The sequence below is a fragment of the Pogona vitticeps genome, chromosome 4, assembly GCF_051106095.1.
Source record: "Pogona vitticeps strain Pit_001003342236 chromosome 4, PviZW2.1, whole genome shotgun sequence".
Taxonomy (NCBI): Eukaryota; Metazoa; Chordata; class Lepidosauria; order Squamata; family Agamidae; genus Pogona; species Pogona vitticeps.
Genome location: NC_135786.1, coordinates 4,360,522 through 4,379,539, shown reverse-complemented (window position 1 = coordinate 4,379,539; position 19,018 = coordinate 4,360,522). Strand labels below are relative to the sequence as shown.

Below are 19,018 nucleotides of genomic sequence, written 5' to 3'. Positions count from 1 at the left end.
CAAGCTGTGTGGAAAAAAAAACTTTTGAATTTCCATAGGGGAGGAACCATACTGGGGATGTGATGTGTCAGCCACCTTCGTGTTTCTTTATTATCAAAATAAACCAAGCCTTCCACGAGGACCTGCTCATACTGCTAAGCCAATACTGCACAACATCTTTCACGATCTTCATGTTGTAATCCAATTTGACCTTTAATCTGAGTCACGGGGACATGTAGGCGGCTTCTGTTATCCATTTGCACATCAACCCTGCAAGGTAGGCTAAGTCAGAAAAGCGCTGTTGTGGGTTTTTCGGGCTCAGAAAAGGGTATTTAGTCCAAGATTGCCTTGCAAAGCTATAACATTTACACTTAAAAAACCAGAACCATAACTACCACAATTCCTTTCTGCTGCTGGTGGGTTACTGGGAATTCTGCTTTTCTCATCCACAGGTTATCAGATCAGTAGCCAAATTGGAAGTTTGCAAAACAGCCGTGTTTCCAGGCTCTGTGGAGTTAAAGGGTTAAGAGGGGATCTGAAGGCAGATGGTCAGCATTTAGACCCCTGCGCCTCACTTTCACTGGATATATTTTGAAATTTGCCCAAATTCAGGATGTTATCATGCCAGGCTGTCCGGATCCAGCTTCCGTGCAGTGCCCCGCCTCTCCCCACATATCCTTTTGCATTAGATTTTAATTGCCATTCAGTTTTTTAAAAAGGCACATGTTAGTTTTGGTGCAAGCTGCTTCTTGACCCAGTTTTCCTCCGAGAGAGAGAAAGCAGGATGGAAATACCCTAAACAAACCGGAGAGAGGGGCGCCACTTACGCTCTCCCTCCTCGCTCATCTTATGTTACCGTCTCTCAACCCTTTCCAGATGAAATTCCCTCTGTCTCCCTGGAGGAGCAGCTGCCCTCGCTTCCCTCTGCTCCGTTTGGCACAGCTGGTCTCAGTGGTCGCGTTCCCAAGTTATCCCACGACCCGCCAAACGGTCTCAGTTTCCAGGTTGCCTCCGTTCTGCTTTTTCCGCCTCTTCCTTCCTCTCCAGCGTTCTTCCCCTGCAGCTCTTCTCCAAATGAAATTGCACCAAAATTGGGGCTCTCGGCTGCTGTTATTTATAGCAGAATGCATGGTTCGGAAACGTTGGACCCTCCAGATGTTTCAGAATACAATTCCCGTAATCCCTCACCATTGTCCATGCTAATGGCACTTGTCGGCCAGAAATATCAAGAGGGCCAAAGGTTCTAAACTCGTGGCTGAATTGAACTTCTGGATGCAGGCACAGTCTACCTTAGGCTCTTAATGGCCGAAACTTTGTTGCTTAGCTTAGTAAATTGCGCTACAGTAGGCCCATCAAGTTCATGGTGAATTTGTGAGCCAACTCCGCCAGATGTTCCATTGATTCAACTGTAAATGTGGCTTATTTCTCACCAAATCCCTTTTTATTCAGTGGGTTGACTCTAGTGCAACTTACTATACTAACCAGCAGGATTTAGGCCATTGTTTTTACCAGTTTCTCAAGAGATCCTCAACTGATTTTTGCTTTAAAAAATCCCCCAAGGTCTGTCTTTCTCATGCTGTGCCTCTCAAGAGGTCAAAGCCCTTTTCCTACCTTGTTTCACTGAGCCCTCAACACAACCCTGCAAGGTAGGCTAATATTACACTACACTGAAAGTGCTGGCAGGGCAAGCTGCTCAAAGAGAGCGGCCAGGATTCTGTTTACTGTGGTGGAGTGTAACCACTCCACAGGCAGAACGATCCATCTTTCTTAAGTGCTCTCTGGCTCACAGGTGTGGGAGCCAGAAACTGGCTTCGGCTTGCACAAGGATGAATGAATATGGCTTTGCATATCTGGCACATTTTGGCAGCAGTGCGTACAACGGGACTGTCACCGACCTGAGAAAAAAGCCATAGGATCCCAGCTGGTGTGATAGATAAAAGTAGGTAGGGACTCTGAGTTCCCTTCCCTGCTTTGCTTGAAAGGAGCTGGTTGGATCAATGGTTTAGGGATCTGGCTGTGGAATCTAAGGCTGGGAGTTCAAATTCCCCGCCGTCCCTTCTGTCAGAGCCAGCCTGGGTGGCCTTGGGCAAGCTGCACAGTCCCAGGGCACCCCCTAGAGGAAAAGAATGGTCATGCGCTTCTGAGTATTCTCTACCTGGAAAACCTTGGAAAGGGTCGCTCTAACTCAGAATTGGCTTGATGACAATATTTTCTCTGAAGATATGGAACATCATTACTTTCCGTGGCTTTTTCGGCTTGCAGCTTCCAAAATCCACCAGCCTGCCCGCTCACTGGTACTGGCTAGGCTAGAGGACAAAGAGAGTTGTCATCCAGAAAAAAAAAGCCAACAACTGTGTTGCAGAACTTACCTGCTCAAGATGTGTCGTCTTTCTTAGATTAAGGTGGCAGTAATGGCGCAAAGGTGAAGGTCCTTTATAAGGCCCCTGCCGCTGGGCCAGGCCTGTTGGGGGATCTTAGCGACTATTTTTATTTATTTATTTATTTGATTTATACCCCGCCTCCTCTTTTGCTGAGGACGGTCCTGTATTTGAAGAGAAGAGCCCTCATTTTGGAAGGTTTCTTCCACTTGAAGAGGTGTCCCATCAAAGTCCAGTTTGAAAATGAAGAAGTTTGAGAAGGGAGTGAACATGGGCCATGCAGTGGTCTACCATCCCCTTGAGGAACACCTGGGCATTGGGCGCAAGAGGGCAGGCAGGTGACTTGGGCAGACTCTTCTCCACTTTGGTCCAACGCCCTGCAACGGTGTTTCAGTGTAAACATCATTTCTAAGTTTCTTAGGCTCTACAATTTGATGTAAGTCTGTGTAATTTTTAAAATCTTTTTCGGGGGAGGAAATGTGTGTCCGGGGCACGCGCGTCATGTATAAGTGGGCACCTTAAGAGAACACTGTATTTGGGACATGTGGCTTGGCAAGTTGGAGTAGACGTGGGGAGGCCAAGGTTCAAACTTTGCTGCAAAGCTCACTGTGGGCCTGCCCAGACTGGCCGTTTTGGGTGTGGGTTGGATTGGGCTACAAAAAGTCTGTTGAGTTTCAAGGGGAGAAGTGATGTGCAATTTGGCATGCTCCTCCTCCGAACAGCAAACAGCCTCTTGTAGCCCAATCAGCTGTCAATTCAGTGCTTCCCCTGATCCTCTGTGGAGGGTCAGGGGAAGTGAATTTTTTTTCATCGCTCCTCTCTCCCTCTGTTGGTGCCTTTCTGTTTTCTCCCTTCCCTCTCTCTGCTTCCTTTCCCTCATTCTCCTCCATCTACCACTGCAGCCACCATGGCAGTTGGAAGCGGAGGCTCCTGGAGGTTGCCTGGCTAAGTAACAAGTGTGCAAAAAAAAAAAAATGCATGCCCTACCACTGGGACAGAAAGGTGCGCAACAGCTCTTAAAGGGGAAGGACGGCTCATTCTAAGTAGAAACAGTGGTGGATGCAGACTTTTTCCTCCAATCCAAGCTGTGCCATCAATGACCTATATACCATATTTTTTTCAAGATCACACAGTGGAACTTCTGTGTGATCTTGACAAAACGACAATCTGATTCCCTGACCTACCTCACAGGCTTGTGGTAGGGATTTTAAAAGGGGTGGAAGAGGGAAGCATCTACGGCACCCTCTTTGGAAGTATGGTAGTTAAGAGATACGAGTAGATAGTTAGATTGATGCACGGTCATGAGACCTCAGTTTAAAAAAACCCTACTGGGCTATGAAACAGACTGGGTGACTTTGGTTGCCCTCTTTCATCCTGACCAACTTCTCAGGACTGTCTTGACGATATACATTCCCTTTGGCCTCACTGAAGGAAAGGTGGGATAGCGCTGAGCCTCTGGAACTCCCTCCCACTGGAGGCCAGCCTGGCCCTGTCTTTGCTGTCCTTCCGCAAGCAGGCCAAGACGTTACTCTTCAGGCAAGCTTCCCCTGAGTGACTGGCTGGCATGAGTGAGATTTTTTAAAATGGATGGTTGTACCACCTTACTGCTTTGAATGGGTTTTTGATATTGCTTTTCTTTAGTGTGGTATTTGTTTGAACATTTGTAGTTTATGTATACTTAGTGTTTCTAGTTTTAAATATTGTCTCTCAATAATGTAAGCCGCCTTGGGTCCCTTTTAAGGAGAAAATTAAGGTAAAAATATTTTAAATATATAATAAGATAAATAAGCAATAGCTAAACAGATTTCCCCCCTCTAGAATCTGTAGGGCATATTCTGTGAAGCAAAGGCTCTGAACCTGGCACCCTTTGGACTCACTGTCCGGGGATGATGGGAATTTTAGTCCACTGTATCTGGAGGTTACGAGTTCTAAAAAGGGTCTTGTATGGTTAATTCTTCATTAACAACATGCTAACCAGCCTGATTCCTCTAGAATTGCAAAGGATCAGTAAATGAGTAAATTCTACCCCCTTCCCTATCTAATGTTATAGAGTTTTGAATTTCTGGTCCTTTTGCCACTTAAAGTCTCAGTACCTCACTCTGAGACATTCGGAAGAGAAAGGATAAAAATCATGACTTAAAATGGCCTGAAAGGACAGACTTGTGCATTTTGCTTTCTTTACTGTACACATACACCGGTGACCCACGGAACAGATCAGCAGCAACCATACAACTGCTCCCAGCAGCCTAAAGAGAGGGAAAGAGGCTGGTTAGTCCTGGATAGACAAATACGCCAGCCCAGAGAAATCCCTCCCAGTTCGCAGCCGCCCAGTATGCAAGGTTGCAAATGAAACTCCAACATCTCATAATCAATGCGTGAAGTGCGAAAAAATAACCCTTCGAAGTCATTGTGGATGGGCCTGTTGGGGAGGCGGAAACTCTGAAGCTACCAGCACTTAGCCTTGGGCAAGACAGTTTCCCTACGTTTTCATGGGAAGTGTTAGATCTGCGGCCCGGGGATGATGCCGTGTCTTTGATCAAAGCTCCTTGTTAAAGGTCCTGCATTGTGGGTCTTTCGAGGCTTGGCAGCAGCCCCAACTCCCTGTGGACCCCACTCATTCATTCGCCCGGGGAGGATCTGGTTGCCTCTTTACAAGATTGTTCCTTGCTAATGAGCTGTGGGCACGGGTTCAATCCCTTCAGCGCACTCCCCTCCTTACTTGGGAGAAGGGAGGCAGAGGGGGTGGGCGGGTGGGGGGGGGAAGCCTGCTGGCCAGGATCCAGCTGGGGGAGGTCCCTCCACATCACTGTCAAGGATGGGAGAAGCCATGGGGCTCTGGGACGCCCTTCAGCCTGGCAGGCTGCCTTTTCTTCTCTCTGATCCCCCATTCCAGCCCCCCCCCCACAACCCGCCTCGCCTTCTCGCCTTTTTCTCTTAATCCCAGCTTTTTGAAATGCAAGCATGCAAGCATCAAAACAGCCCTTTTCTGCACGGTGCCCCATTTATTTATTTTATTATTCAGTTTACACTTATATCCCATTTTATTGGTTGGCTATCTATCTGTCTATCTGTCTATCTGTCTGTCTATCTATCTATCTATCTATCTATCTATCTATCTATCTATCTATCTATCTATCTATCTATCTATCTATCTATCTATCTATCTATCTATCAACTGATCCCTTTATCTATCTATCTGTCTGTCTGTCTGTCTGTCTGTCTATCTATCTATCTGTCTATCAACTGATCCCTTTATCTATCTATCTATCTATCTATCTATCTATCTATCTATCTATCTATCTATCTATCTATCTGTCTGTCTGTCTGTCTGTCTGTCTGTCTGTCTGTCTGTCTGTCTGTCTGTCTGTCTGTCTGTCTGTCTGTGTGGTTTTCTGCAAAAATAAATAAATAAATAAATTTAAAAATTTAAAACACAGCCACAAAGACCAATCGGCTGAGAAAATCAGATGCCAGGAGAGGCATGATTCCAAATCTAGGGCAATGCACGAGACATAAAAAACCAGGCAGAGGCTTTCTCGATAAAGCAGCATCTTCAGAAAAGCTTTCTGAAGGGTAGGAGGGAAGGCGCCAAGCCCAGCTGTACCGGGAGCGGATGCCAGCATGCCACCGCGAAGGAGGCCCTGCTCCTTGCAGCTGATTTCGCGGCCTCCTTTAGGGTGGCTACCTGGAGGAAGGTTGCCTGGGAGGATCAGGGGAAGGGAGTAAATGACCTTGGGGGGGGGGGGAAAGCGCTCCATCAGGCAATATATTTTATTTCTATCCCGCCTTTCTTCCAATAAAGAAACACAAGGCGGTGCATACCGCTTATTTATTTCCTCCCTTCCTTACCTACTTACTGACTTAAAATATTGTCACCCACTGCCCTACTGAAAAAAGACAGTACTGTATCTAAAAGTAAAAAACAGTAAGTATACAAATAGTAAAAAGGATCAAAAGCCACACTAAAAGATGGTAAACAAAAGCAACGAAAATACATTCAAAGCGGTAAAGGGACACCAATTCATTAAAAAAAACCCACTCAGACAGTCATTCGGAGAAAGCCTGCCTAAAGAGAAAAGTCTTTGCCTGCTTGCAGAAGGAGAGCCAAGACGGGGCCAGGCTGGCCTCCAGTGGGAGGGAGTTCCACAGTCTGGGAGCAGCCACAGAGAAGGCCCCTCTCCTGTGTCCCCACCAAACCCACCTGTGAATTAAAAACATGCATGTCTGAAATCACAAGACCTCTTTCGTACAATGAGCTCAAATGAACATACACATCTCTCCTCCTCTCCCCATCACGACAGCCCTGTGAGGTAGGTCAGACCGAGCGAATGTGACGGGCTCAAAGTCACCCGGGGGGGTCCCTAGCGGATTGGGGGATTTCAACATAGGCCTCCAGCACTTTTAATTACCGCTTGGTGCTTCTGAATGACAACGCACACTGCCCATAAAAATAGGGCACACTGCTTAGGACTGCTGGATAGCTCGGTGGTTTAGTAGATCCAGAGGTTGGTAGTTCAATTCCCCTGTGGTGCCTGTTTGACAGGGGCTGGACCCGATGATCCGTAGGGTCCTTTCCAGCTCTGCCGTTCTAAGATGATGATGATGATGATGATGATGATGATGATGATGATGATGATGATAGGAGTTGTACTCCTCCATCTGTGGAAGGATGCCAGGTGGGGGAAAAGTGGCTGGAGAGGATTGGTGTGTGGTGTTGTGAGGACAAAGACTGTCCCCATGTTGTCATTTATTATTTTTTTATGTCATGCGTCCCCCCCTGTGTTTGCTCACCCTAAGATATTTCTGATAAATCTCTTTGTAAGTCACGTGCTCAGTTTGTTGTTGTTTATGTACCGTCACGTTGGCCTCTGACTCACGGCAACCCTAGGAATGAGTGATCCCCCAAATATCTTGTCCTCAGCAGCCCTGCTCCGCCCTTGCAAAGCTGTGGCTTCTTTGAGGGAGTCCATCCATCCCGTGTTGGCTCTTCCTCTTTTCCTGCTGCCTTCAACTTTTCCTAGCGTTAAGTGTCTTTCCCAGCAAATCTTGCCTTCTCATGATTTGCCTGGAGCGGGACAGCCTTAATTCATTGGAAATGGCAGGGATTTAAACGGTGAGCCTCTCACACACAAACCATGGCTAAACACCCCGTCTCTTTTTGAAATTGGCCTGTGCCCTTTTTCCTTTGCTTTGTATTTGAGTGGGGGTGATGGGGAAAGATATATATATTATTGAATGAGCAGTATTATAATATATATATATATATATATTGAGAGGGCAAGAGATTCAGTGGAAGAGATTCAGTGTGGAAGACAGGGGGGGCTGTGCATGCTCTGGTCCATGGGGTCACAAAGAGTCGGAGACGACTTAATGACTGAACCACAACAAGAGATTCAGGCAAAGCCGACCCAAGGCATTTGGCTGCCCGAGGCACGGTGTCAGACAGTGCCATGGCTGTGCCCCCCCTCCAAGCCAGGGCACAGGACACTCCAAGCTGACCGCCTTATTTTGACACATAAGCCCGCCAGTCCCATAAAGCTCCTCTCTTCCCCCCTCCTTGGCCCTAAAAATGCCATGATTAAAAAAAAAAGAATTAACAGTCTTGGGGGGGGCGGTGGTTGCCTCCCTCCCTCTCCTCCATCCCTGGGCCGGCCCTGGAATTCAGCTCTCAAACAGGAGGAGAAAAGTCTCCTCGTCGTCTTAAACGGACCCACTGGCCGGATCCTTGCAAAAGGGGTACCCCGTCCCTCTGTTCGAATCCTATCAGGGGCAAAAGACTGGGATGCCTCCTTTCCCTCCCTTGCTTTTGAGGACCCCCCTTTTTTTCTGGTTGGCGTTTCGCTGCCCCCCAGGGCCGAAAAGGAGCCGATCCCCTGTGTTTTTTTTGGGGGGGGAGGGGAGTGTGGGATGGATCGGGGGCGACGGCCTTGCTTTATTCGGGTTTCAGGCGGCAGGTGAGGGGGAGCCGCGTGTAGGCGCCGCAGCCCTCGGCGTGGGAACGGCACAGGCGAACGCGCGTCGTGACCAGCCGGGCCCTTCCCCCCCCCCGCCTTCCATCCCCCGACACGTAAGATGCAACGTGGGAATCCCCCGGGGTGGGAGGGGGGTGGAAGAAAAAGGATGCCTGGAGGAAATGCAAAGGGGGGGGTGAGAGGGGGTGGTAGGAAGGAGGAGGATGAGGATGATGGGCATGTGCGTAGGGGAGGGGGAAGCGTCTGCCCGAGAACAGGGGAGGGGGGAGGGGGGGACCCGCTTCCCTTTCTTCTGGGCTCTTTTTCATTCAATGAGTTCGCCCTCCCTGCTCCTGCCCCCCTCCCCCTCCCCGCCTGCTTCCTCGTGATAGGTCGAGGCTCCTATTTGAAGTGCTCCTCTGGCTCCCGATTGGCCCAGGCTGGGTGAGGTGGGCGTGGCCTGAGCCTAGTAATAGGCAGCCCGGGCCACTGGCCTGCCTGTGCGCAGCGAGAGGGGCTCCCCGGTGCATTTTGGCTGCTGTGGGTGACAGAGGCAGGCAGGCAGATGCATGCATGCATGCATGCACGCACACACACACACACAGAGACATAGGCACGCATGCATGCACACATGCACAATTGAGGCCAGCACATTGCCTGCAAAAATGCCCTCTCTAGGGAGAAGGCTGCAAAGAGGCCCCGGCGTCAGACACTGACCTGTTGGCTTCTCTCTCCCTTGCAGCAGAGTGCGAAGCTGAGGACTGCAAGCTCTTCCCGTGGACCCATCCAGATCCAGAAGCCATCCAGGACACAACGCGTGTCTCCCCTGCACAGCTGGCGGTGGGGGGGGCATGTGGATCTTGCTCAGGGCCCAGTGGTGCTGCTAGAAGCCCCGTGTGTCGGAGGGGAAAACAGGTGAGCGGCCCGGCTGGAAGATCGGTGGAGCATCATGCCGGTGGAGACGCTCCAGGCCAGCCACAGAATGAAAAGCGTCTCGGCCACGACCGCGCCGTTCACTTCGGCCATGCCCTTCCGGATCCTGAACAAGGGGCCGGAGTACTTCCGACGGCAAGCGGCCAGCGCGGCTGCCAAGAAGCCGAGCGCGGTGGAGAGGCTGGAGGCGGATAAAGCCAAATATGTCAAGAGCCAGCAAGTGGCCACCACCAAGCAAGAGCCGGTGAGGCCTCTGTTCCTTAAGCAGCCCCTCTTCACCCCGGGAGTCAGGAGGGTGATGCTCACCCCGAGCCGCAAAACCCCGCAAGGGGGGCGCCGAGCCGAGGTCTGCGGGGCCAAGACGTCTCTGAATTTGGAGATCCTTAATAACCTGATCAACTTTTGCGACAGCCCTCTTTCTTTCCCGAAAGGCGAGAAGAGCCCAACGGAGCACCCGTGGGTGTCCGACGCTCACGGCCGAAGCCCGGGGGGGCTGGCGTCCACCCCGCGGAAGAAGAAAGGGGACCCGTCCGAAGGCATGAGTAAGCTGTCCCAAAGCTCTGCCTCTTCCAAGCCGCCCAGCACCGTCGCCGTGCGCCGAGTGGACGTCCGGCCGTGCGGGGTGCTGAAGGCGAGAGTCACCCCCAGCATCCAGCTGACCCCGGTGCCCACCTCCCCTGGCCACACCCGGATCCTCTCCGCCAGCCCCTTGAACTCCCCGAGCCCCTGCGGCGAGCTGAGGACAGAGAGCGCCAAGCGCCAGACCTTCCTGCACCGCTCCAAATCCGACCTGAGCGACCGGTATTCTCGGGCCACGGCCGATCTGGAGCGTTTCTTCAACTACTGCGGCCTGGACCCCGAAGACGTAGGGGACATGGAGGTGGAGCGGTTCACCCGAGCCAGCTCGGACATCGTCTCCATCAAGTTCCATAGCGTCAGCACGGCCAGCTCGGAGGGGACCCGGTCTCGGCGCAGCGCCGTCACCCTGGAGGAGAGGCAAGCCGAGCGCATGCCTTATGGCATCTCCATCGTGGAGCGCAATGCCCGGGTCATCAAGTGGCTGTATGGGCTACGGCAAGCCAGAGAGTCTCAGAGGGTGTCCAACGTATAGCAACGCCGCTGTGCTGGGCAGTGGCAGAGAGGGAAGCAAAAAAGGAAGAAAGAGGAGAACATTTCTGGTGGTTTCTATGTACGTTTTGCTATTTCCAGTTGGAGGAGAACGTTGGAAGCTGTTGCATGGTGTGTGTTTTTGTATGTGCCCCTTTGAGAACCATCCTGTGTTTTTTTCTTCCTGGTGGGAGACTAATTCTGATGAGCCGTCTTCATCCTTAAATCCATGGGGTTCCTCCCGTAATTTAGGTCAAAGATCCGCTTGCAGAAAAGAAGAGTACGTAGCCGCCTTCTTGTCTAAGACAACTGCAGGGTGCAAACGGGTCCACAGGTAATTCCCTCCTCCACTTTCCTGGAAGGGTTGGTCTAAAACAGCATTCCCCATTTTGGTACTCTAGGTATGGCGGGCGACGACTCCTCCGATGGAGAGGGTCGGAGTTTTAAACCCAGCCTATCTGGCAGGTGCCAGCTTGGGAGATTCTCCTCTAGAGTAAGCGGGATCCGACCCCAATCGATAGGCCCCCATAGTAGGGCACTGTTTATCTGGTTCAAGGGATGATGGTGCAAACCTGTGAGAGTATTGCCAAGCCGACATGAGGGTGGAAAAACTCGAGGCAGACCCAAGCTTTATTGCCGGCAACCGTCAGATTTCCAAAGCAATTCAGCTGTTGGCCGGAAGCTTCTGCCCTTGGCAGCTGAATCACTCTCTGCCTGCACGCTACCTCCTGTGAACCACAGTGCAGGGGGAAGCGTTGGCAGAAGCCAGCCCTGAGGTTGGTAACAAAGGGAGTCGGATGGCAGAGAGCCATACAAATCCTGGGTCTATTGTGAGGCGGGCAAAGAATGCGTCCAGCTTTTGTGCAGCTGGGAAACACCTCTGTGGTTTGATTCCCAGAGAATCGTGAAGCACCGAGGTGCCGTTTTGGTCTCCCAGACAGGTTTTTATTATTATTACAGTATTTTCCCGTAGCAGAAGCAAACCTGGGGAGGGCAGAAGGATCTGGCCCCAAGCTGTCAAATGCTGAGTGCCGAGTATGGCAAAAGGAAAAAGGCTGGGGTTTGGGAATTTTTCCTTTTTGTTTTTTGTTTTGCAAGCAGGTTTTCTCTCGTGTTGTGCTTATTGGCCATCTTTTGTGGGGGAATTTTTCCCAGCCTTCCAGGGTAGATGAGGTCCCCTCCCCACCCCAGACTGGAAACCACCTTGTCTGCCGGCGCTTACGGGTTCCCGGCATATTGCACAAGGTCGGTCTCCCCGTTTGGGCTCCTTTGTTTTCAGCGCTTACCACGTGAGCCCTGAATCGGCGGGGCGTGTCGTGGAGAGAACAAGCGTTTGTGGGCAAACAAGGTTTGCAAAAGTATTTGCAACTCCTTCGCTACCCCACGCCTTTGTTGGCCCCTGTCTTGCTAAAACTTTGGTGGTGGTTATTCAGGGCTTTGGGGGTGGGGTGGGGGGGGGAAGCCCTGTTTTTTTGGATCTCAAGTCCCAGAATTCTATAGTCAGTAAATCCAAAAAACAACTTGCTCAAGATCTGGTTTCATATATTTAAAAAACAAACAAAACCCAATGACAACAACGGGGAGGCAGATGTGAAGGCAGTGGTTGATTCAAATGAAAACAGCCACACCCCTGTATTATTTAGCGAAATCAAAGTTGCTCGGAGGCTGGCCTTAGTCCCTAACAGTTCTCATGGAAGTAAGGTCTTGCCCTCCAGGCTGCAAAGGAGAGATGGGGTGTCATGATGCCACCCCCCCGCCTCATTTTGAAGTCACACCCCTGATTAAAAAGACACACCTGCCTTACCTGCTCTTTGGATTCTTCTCCAAGGTTCAGCGTCTTCCTCCGTCTCCCTTTCTTCCCTTGACTTCTTTGTGCCACCTTGGATGATCTTAATCACCCTTTGAGGTCAGCAGGCAGTTTTTCCCCTTCCGGAGAGTTGCAAGGGTTTGGCGGAGGGGGAGAAACTGCACCTGGAAGCTGGTAGAGTCTCGAGTTTTGCTCTCAGTATCTCCTTCGGCAATGGGCTGTCCTGTCAAAAGGGAAGGAAGCACAGCAGGCCTGTTTCCAGAAATCATCCCCTCTTGGTTGGAAGGAGAAGGGAAGGCTGGAGGGAAACTGGGGAGACGTGGCAGGCAAAACAGGTGCCATTTGTTGACCAAGGTTCAATTTAGAAGGTCCCCAGTGGTGGTAAATTTGTATAGGTTTGTGATAGCCAGGCATAACAGAATTTTACTTAGGTGTTTAGCCATGCAGGCATCCTTTTAATTCTCTGGGGCAACTCAAAGACACTTTCTATGTGGTGTGTGTGTGCGTGTGTGAGGTGCACCTTTGTGGTCCAAAGCTCTCTTTGAAATGTCTGTTGCATTGAAAAAGGTCTAATTCTATTTATAATGTTTCTTCATATTTGTTCTTTCCAAATTTGTATGTTGTTATATGCTGGCCGTTGTCTAGCCGAGCAGCTGGAGGGAGTGGGGCTAGCTGACCCGTTGACATATTTGTATTAAAGTTTTGTTCTTTCAAGAATCCTCTCTGCTGCTCGCTCGGTCTTCTTTTGGAGCGGATAAAAACTCACGTGCACGCTTGCAACCTCAGCAGGGAAGCGATGCTGGAAGGAACTGGTGGTGGAAGGAAGGAAGGATGCTTTCACATTTAAAAATAAACTCCCTTTGCAGAAGGCGGATGGTGGGGATGCTGCAAGCAGCCTGCCTAGCTGGGATTGAAAAGCGGTAAATAACGGGCATGAATCAGTAAGGTGGGGAAAAATGGAATTTGCATCCCTATCTCTGTTCTGGTTGAACTGAAAAATCCAGACTTGGTGTTGCTGGCAGGTTCTGGTCCATCCTGTGGAGGGCTTAGAGGGTCAAAACCCCAAGACCTTTGCAACAGCAGAGACTCTGATATCACTGACCCCTCCCCCCAAGGTTTCCTTGTTCCTTCTGAGCACAAGGGCTATCCTATTACTACTAGGAGAGAAATGGATTTGTTCAGCCACAGTCTCCGGTAATATAAAAGGTTTGGTCTTGGAATGTGCAAATAAGAGCCACTGCATTGACAAAAGACCCGCCCCTTATTTGCAGAGAGGGACAAGTCCAGCCGGCTGCATTTTGGATCCTCCTGGGGGCAGAGTAGGAGACACAGCCGGCTGTTGGCTCCCCTAAAAAGTTACCTAACCAAGGCAAGGTGCCGAAAGGAAATAAGGAGCCTTTTTGAGCCCCTGGCAGCAACATGAGAAAAATACGGCTAGCACAAGCCACTCGCACGTGTAGGAACACAATTGTAAGGATGTGACCTGGCAGGAAGCGTCGAGGTTGCCCCCTAGCCACTCTGCGTCTGCTTTTGGCCTCACATCCTCCTGACCCGTTCACTTGGGGTCTATCCTGCTAAGCTGCGTCTTGCTGCTCCTGCCTTCTCTTTATGGCAATGTTGGCCTTATCGTTTTTCCCCGGTTCGTGGATTTCCTGAGATAAAAGGTAGAAACAATGAAACTAGGGCCAGGCAGCACCTTCAAAGCATCATGGGGCAGAGCAGATCTTGGGAGGGTTTTTGTTTGGACCACAATTCCCAGAATCCACCAGCCAGCTATGGGAGCTATCATCCACATAAGGAAGTGTCATCAGACTTAGTTATCTTTTGATGCAGGAGGAAGTGATAGAAATAAATCCCCAAAATGGGGTGGGTGTAGATGAAGAGCAACAGAGCCAGGAGAGATTTCTGTTCCGGAAGCCAGACTTTTTTTTTGGAAATCGGAATCTTCCTCGGATCTTCCCCTGTCGGGGAATCTCTTAAGTGCACATTAAACCGCAAAGCCCTCGGTCTAATCCGTGCTGTGCCAGCCTGATGATGTGTTTGTGATTCTGCATTTCCAATTTAGCCGTGATCTTTTGTCAGACACTTGCTTTTCAGAAACAGTGGAAAGAAATTCTCTGGGATGCTGAGCGGTGCGTGGCCCAGCAGAAGATCTTTCTGGGCTTGGAAGGAAATGGGAAAAGCTGGAAGAATCAGACCTGAACTGTAAATGTCGGACAAGCTCCTGTCCTAGGCAGGGGTGAGAGGAAGAACAAAGAACACGTTGAGCTTGTGTGTGCAGAGAACCGATAAAAGATCTAACCGTAGAGCCGTGTTAGCTGGTTATACACCAACGAATAAAGTACTTTGTGACACTAAAGGCTGGGCGGGTTTTCCCGGGCATCCCCTTCAAGGTGCCACGAGATCCGACAAGATAACTTTACAACAGCTTCAAGCTTGAACGGGGGATAGTGGGATGATTCAAACCCATGTTTTGACCATCCTTCCAATGCTGGAATCGGAGGATGAGTGTCAAGACGGAGTGCTCTTGAAAAACAAGAGCCTTTTGGTGAGCATCAGGTAAACACTGATGCTCACCAAAAGGGCTCTCCCGGCTACGCCTGTATATTTCACCCCTGTCGCCCGGCGCTCTCCCAAACCATAAAATGTTGTGCACACTTGGGGAGCAGGGAGTGTTGAGTGTCGACTGAGAAGAGGAAACAGGTAGAGTCTGGAACGGAGCATCCTTAAAGCGGGCATAGATTGGCTGGCCGGTAAGGAAGCGGTCCACTGACCTTTACCAGTTTCCTTAACAGGTCTAGTAGCAGAAATTCTACGAACCAGGTGAGCGTGGGAGACCTCACCGGAAATATTTCTGCTGAACCCCAACCCATGAGAGTTCATGAGCCCTGTTCAGGATCTGTTATGCCTATTAAAAACTGGGATAAAGTTATTTTGCATGGAGGGGGCCCCGTAACCATCCTTTTCTCCCTGCAGGACGTAATGTGCAAACAGGCAGATCCTCTGCTGGCGGCGACAAACGTTTGGCCTGCCAGATGTTTAGGCCTCTAGCTCCCAGAATCCTCAGCCTGCATGACCAATGAAAAAGAAGCATGGTAGTTGGAGTCTGGAACATTCAAAGTGCCGAAGGTTTTCCTCCCTCCTTGCCTTATGCTAAGAGGAGGGAAGCATTCTGTAAACCAGCTGTTCCTTTGGGATCAATGGAATCTCCCTCTCTCTCTGTATTACTTCCCATCCAGCTGTTGCACTCCTAGGGCTGGTCCTGCACCTCGTGACCAGGATGAGGGTGAGTCAGGATGCAGGAAGTACTAATGTGTTGTTAGCTCCGAATAAGCACGGAGTGCATTAATACAGGATTTCCCTCGGTGGGTTTTGAGAACAACGGCCAAGTCATACTCTGGCAAATGCACAGAGACCCAAGCCAACAGTTTCGCGAAAGAGCTCCCCGTGAGATGCAGATGGCTAACCCAGGCAGACACAGCCAGGGCGGAGGGATGAGAATCCCCCACCAGTATCCAGGGATGGATTAAAAAGACACGCTCTTCACATATTCAGCCATCAGAGACCTTGATCGGCTCAAACCCAGGGCTTGAGGGTTTGACCCTTGCCTAAACCGCTCCCTGGCACATCACAAGAGCCCGCATCTTCGTCTCCCGAGTTTTCACCCAGCGTTGTAGAAAACAACAGAATGTCATTGACAAGAGAGAAGTGCAAAGATTACCCCTAGGGAAAAGCAAACCAACACACAGTTACGAGGTCGGGGGGGGGGGAGTTTGGATCCCTTATACTATGAATAAGAAAGATCTTGAAATTATGTGGATCACAAGCTAATATGAGCCAACAGTGTGGGGCAGCTGCGAAAAAGGCAAATGCTATTTCAGGCTGCATTAACAGAAATACAAGAGGGACTGACTCCCCTAAGGGAAGCTGTGAACATAAATTTACAAAAGTAATCTTGCTCATGAATAGGGTTGCCTACCCTTGCCGACATCACTCCTGGTACATCACCTCTTGGAGCCCGCCTCTTGGGTTCAGGTGTGGTTTTTTTCATCCTGAATCTTAGGTAACGGGATTCTCCTGCCCCAGTAACTCCCCACCCCGCCCACCTCCCTCCAGATGTGTTGGACTACAATTCCATCATCCCCCAGCCATCAGGTCTATTGCTGGCTCAGAAGGAAGGGAGTAATCCTGCAACCTTTCTTGGGGGGGTGTTGGGGAGGGGAAGGCCTGCCTTTGGTAGAAAGTCCTGGGTTGATCCGGAAGGTGGATTTGCCAGACTTTTGACCACGACGACTAAGTGGCCTTTTTAAAAGGTCCACCCCAGTTCATTTGACCGGAGCCATAGTGGAAGGAGATTCTACCGTGCAAAATTGGAAACGGGGTGTGTGTGTGTGTGTGCGCAGCTTGTTAACAACATCATGGCTCCTGGCACAGCTGGAGATAGACTGCATAAAAAGGTGCCCCCCCTTGCATTCAGCTTACTCACAGGCCTGCCAGACAATTGGTTTTCCTTTATGAAACAAGCGCTGGTAAAAATCCTGACTCTGGTTGGGTTTATGGGGTGCCTCCTAATCTCTCAACAAAAGAGTCAAAAGCAGTGGTTTGCTTATCTTCATTTAAAGACCAGAGAGGATGCCAAAAATGGAGTGTTCGGAAACGAAGTTCTTTTGGCACGTAGGCTGCTGGCCCTCAAAATTAGCATAGGCAAATGTTATGCAAATATGCGGCCTCTTTTCCCCCCTCTGTCACAGAAATGTTCTGTTTTTTTGTGAAATCCCTAGGACTCGCCATGGTTCCTCTGAGCATGCCTTTTAGTCCTCCCACATGCATGAAGGACTGGCATGAATTCCATCAGGGTTTGACTGCAGGTGTCGGGGCGCCAGCTTGGTGGGAACGGATTTCTTGAGAGGTCAAAATGTGAGTGATTCACAGAGCATAATAGTTTCAAGTTCCCCCAGATTAACCCACCCCCGTTTTTTTTAATCAACCAGCATTTATAGTCTCTCTCTCTCTCTCTCTGAGACATTAGTAGGAGAAAGAATAAAAAAGGTTTCATTACTTACAATTGAACAGATCAAACAGCACACTGGCAAACATGACCACTTTCAACAACCTCAACAAGGCTCTAGAGAGGGGGGGAAAGCTCTCAGCAGAAAGGCCGGGCTGTCTTTGAATTCCAAGACAGGAAAGAAATGATTGGTTGGTACTGGATAGTTTGACATCACCCCTGCCCAGAAAGGTCTACTTACTAAAGCAAAATCCTGACCTATGGACTGCCCAACTTCATGTTGGCCCAAATAGTTATTGAAATCATAGTTGTGTGACAGAAACTGAAATACAGATGGGCTGGAGCAGCTTAATTCTAATGAAGAAAGCAGTATGCCTCATAAACGTACAAGTGATGTAAGGATTGCAAAGGTTTCGGAGTTCTGGCTTCTTCTACATAAGGTGGAAGGGACCTCGGAGGTCTTCTAGTCCAACCCGCTGCCCAAGGGGCATTCTCTATATGGCATGGGAGCCTAGATTTCTGAAGGGCACCTTCCGAATTATTACTACTCATTCCATGCTGAAAAGTAATGATCGTTTCTTTCATTCCTAGCTGCCCTCTTTCAGATCCCATTGAGCTGCAGAGAATTCACCATACATCACTGAAACACTTCCAAGAGTTCTTTACCACAATGAGGTCTAGTCCCTTGATGCAACCATGACCCTTCTCTTGCGTTTATACCGCCAAGGCCTTCTGCTTTGTGATTACAGAGGGGAAAACCATCAATGGAATTCAGGAATGGCAAAATATAGGGGGGGTGGGGGTGGAGGAATGCTGCCACCGAAGTGGGATAGGAGGCAGGAATCCTGACAGTGCTCATGCATCATGGCCATGCATGCCCTCCTTCCAGGGTAATGCCGGCTAGTGACTTCAAAGCGCCGACTGCACGAGACTGCATCGTAAACTCAAATGGTGTAATTAATTAACCTGGCAGGAAGTTCCAAGACATCCGGAAAGCATGTCAGTCGGTGGAGTTCAAAACATCCTGTCTTACCAAGAGATACTGTACATTCTTTTGCCTCCGGCTGTGGGGAGAAAGACCTGCTCACAGTCGTCCTCGTCCTCTGACTCTCCTCCTTCTCAGTTCATGTCAGAGAAGCAACCCTGGAGGGGTAGAATCAGCCGAGGGGGTCCTGGCTTTGCCACGGTGATGCCCAAAGGTGCCCACAGTCTTCACATTGTCTGGGGAGGCTCCTTCCCTCCCTCCTTCCCTCCCTCCCTCCCTCCTGCCTATGAAAACTGCCCGTTCTTCCCGTTTTCCTTTGATATTTCATGTTTACCTAAACTTGGAACTTAGCACATGTACACTTTCTGTGATCTCTTGAGAACTCCAGGGGAGCTGCAGGTAGTGAAAGGTTCTGCTTTAGATCCTGGCATGGGTTCTTCTGATACGAAGGTCCTGCCAGAGATAAAACAACCACACAGCAGGTGTCATGTCTTTACTTCATATACCTCCCTGGGTTGGAGCAAGGGGGTCAGGGGATCAAATCCCACCCCCGGTGACTCTCAGGAAAGCAAACAGCTGAAATCACCGGGAACTGATGGGGTTCTGTGCCGTGTCACCTCTACGGCCTTGGGCAGTGGTCCTCAGACTGTATGCCATGATGCCATGGGGTGCCACCAAACCAAGCAGTGCGAAATCCTTCAAAGCACTTCCGCGAAAATACTACTCAGGATGGGCTTCTCTCTACTCCCCATGTCCAAAGCATCGTATTGAGGGAGCCGTGGCCAGCGGCCACTAAGTCAAGGGAGCTGTGAGTCAAAACAATTTGGGAACCACTGGCCTTGGCCAAGCTGCCCAGTGGTGCCAGGGCAC

The 19,018-nt window shown here is 50.0% G+C and overlaps 1 protein-coding gene across 1 annotated transcript in view; it reads left to right on the top strand.

Moving 5' to 3' along the window:
* Positions 1-12,872, top strand: part of FAM110A (family with sequence similarity 110 member A) — a 28,446-nt gene extending 15,574 nt beyond the window's left edge. Inside the window, exon 2 of the mRNA XM_020806719.3 lies at positions 9,051-12,872. Within this exon, the coding sequence (XP_020662378.3) occupies positions 9,258-10,352 (1,095 nt within the window). The 5' untranslated portion in view covers positions 9,051-9,257 and the 3' untranslated portion in view covers positions 10,353-12,872. The remainder of the gene's footprint in view (positions 1-9,050) is intronic.
* Positions 12,873-19,018: the final 6,146 nt, after the last annotated feature.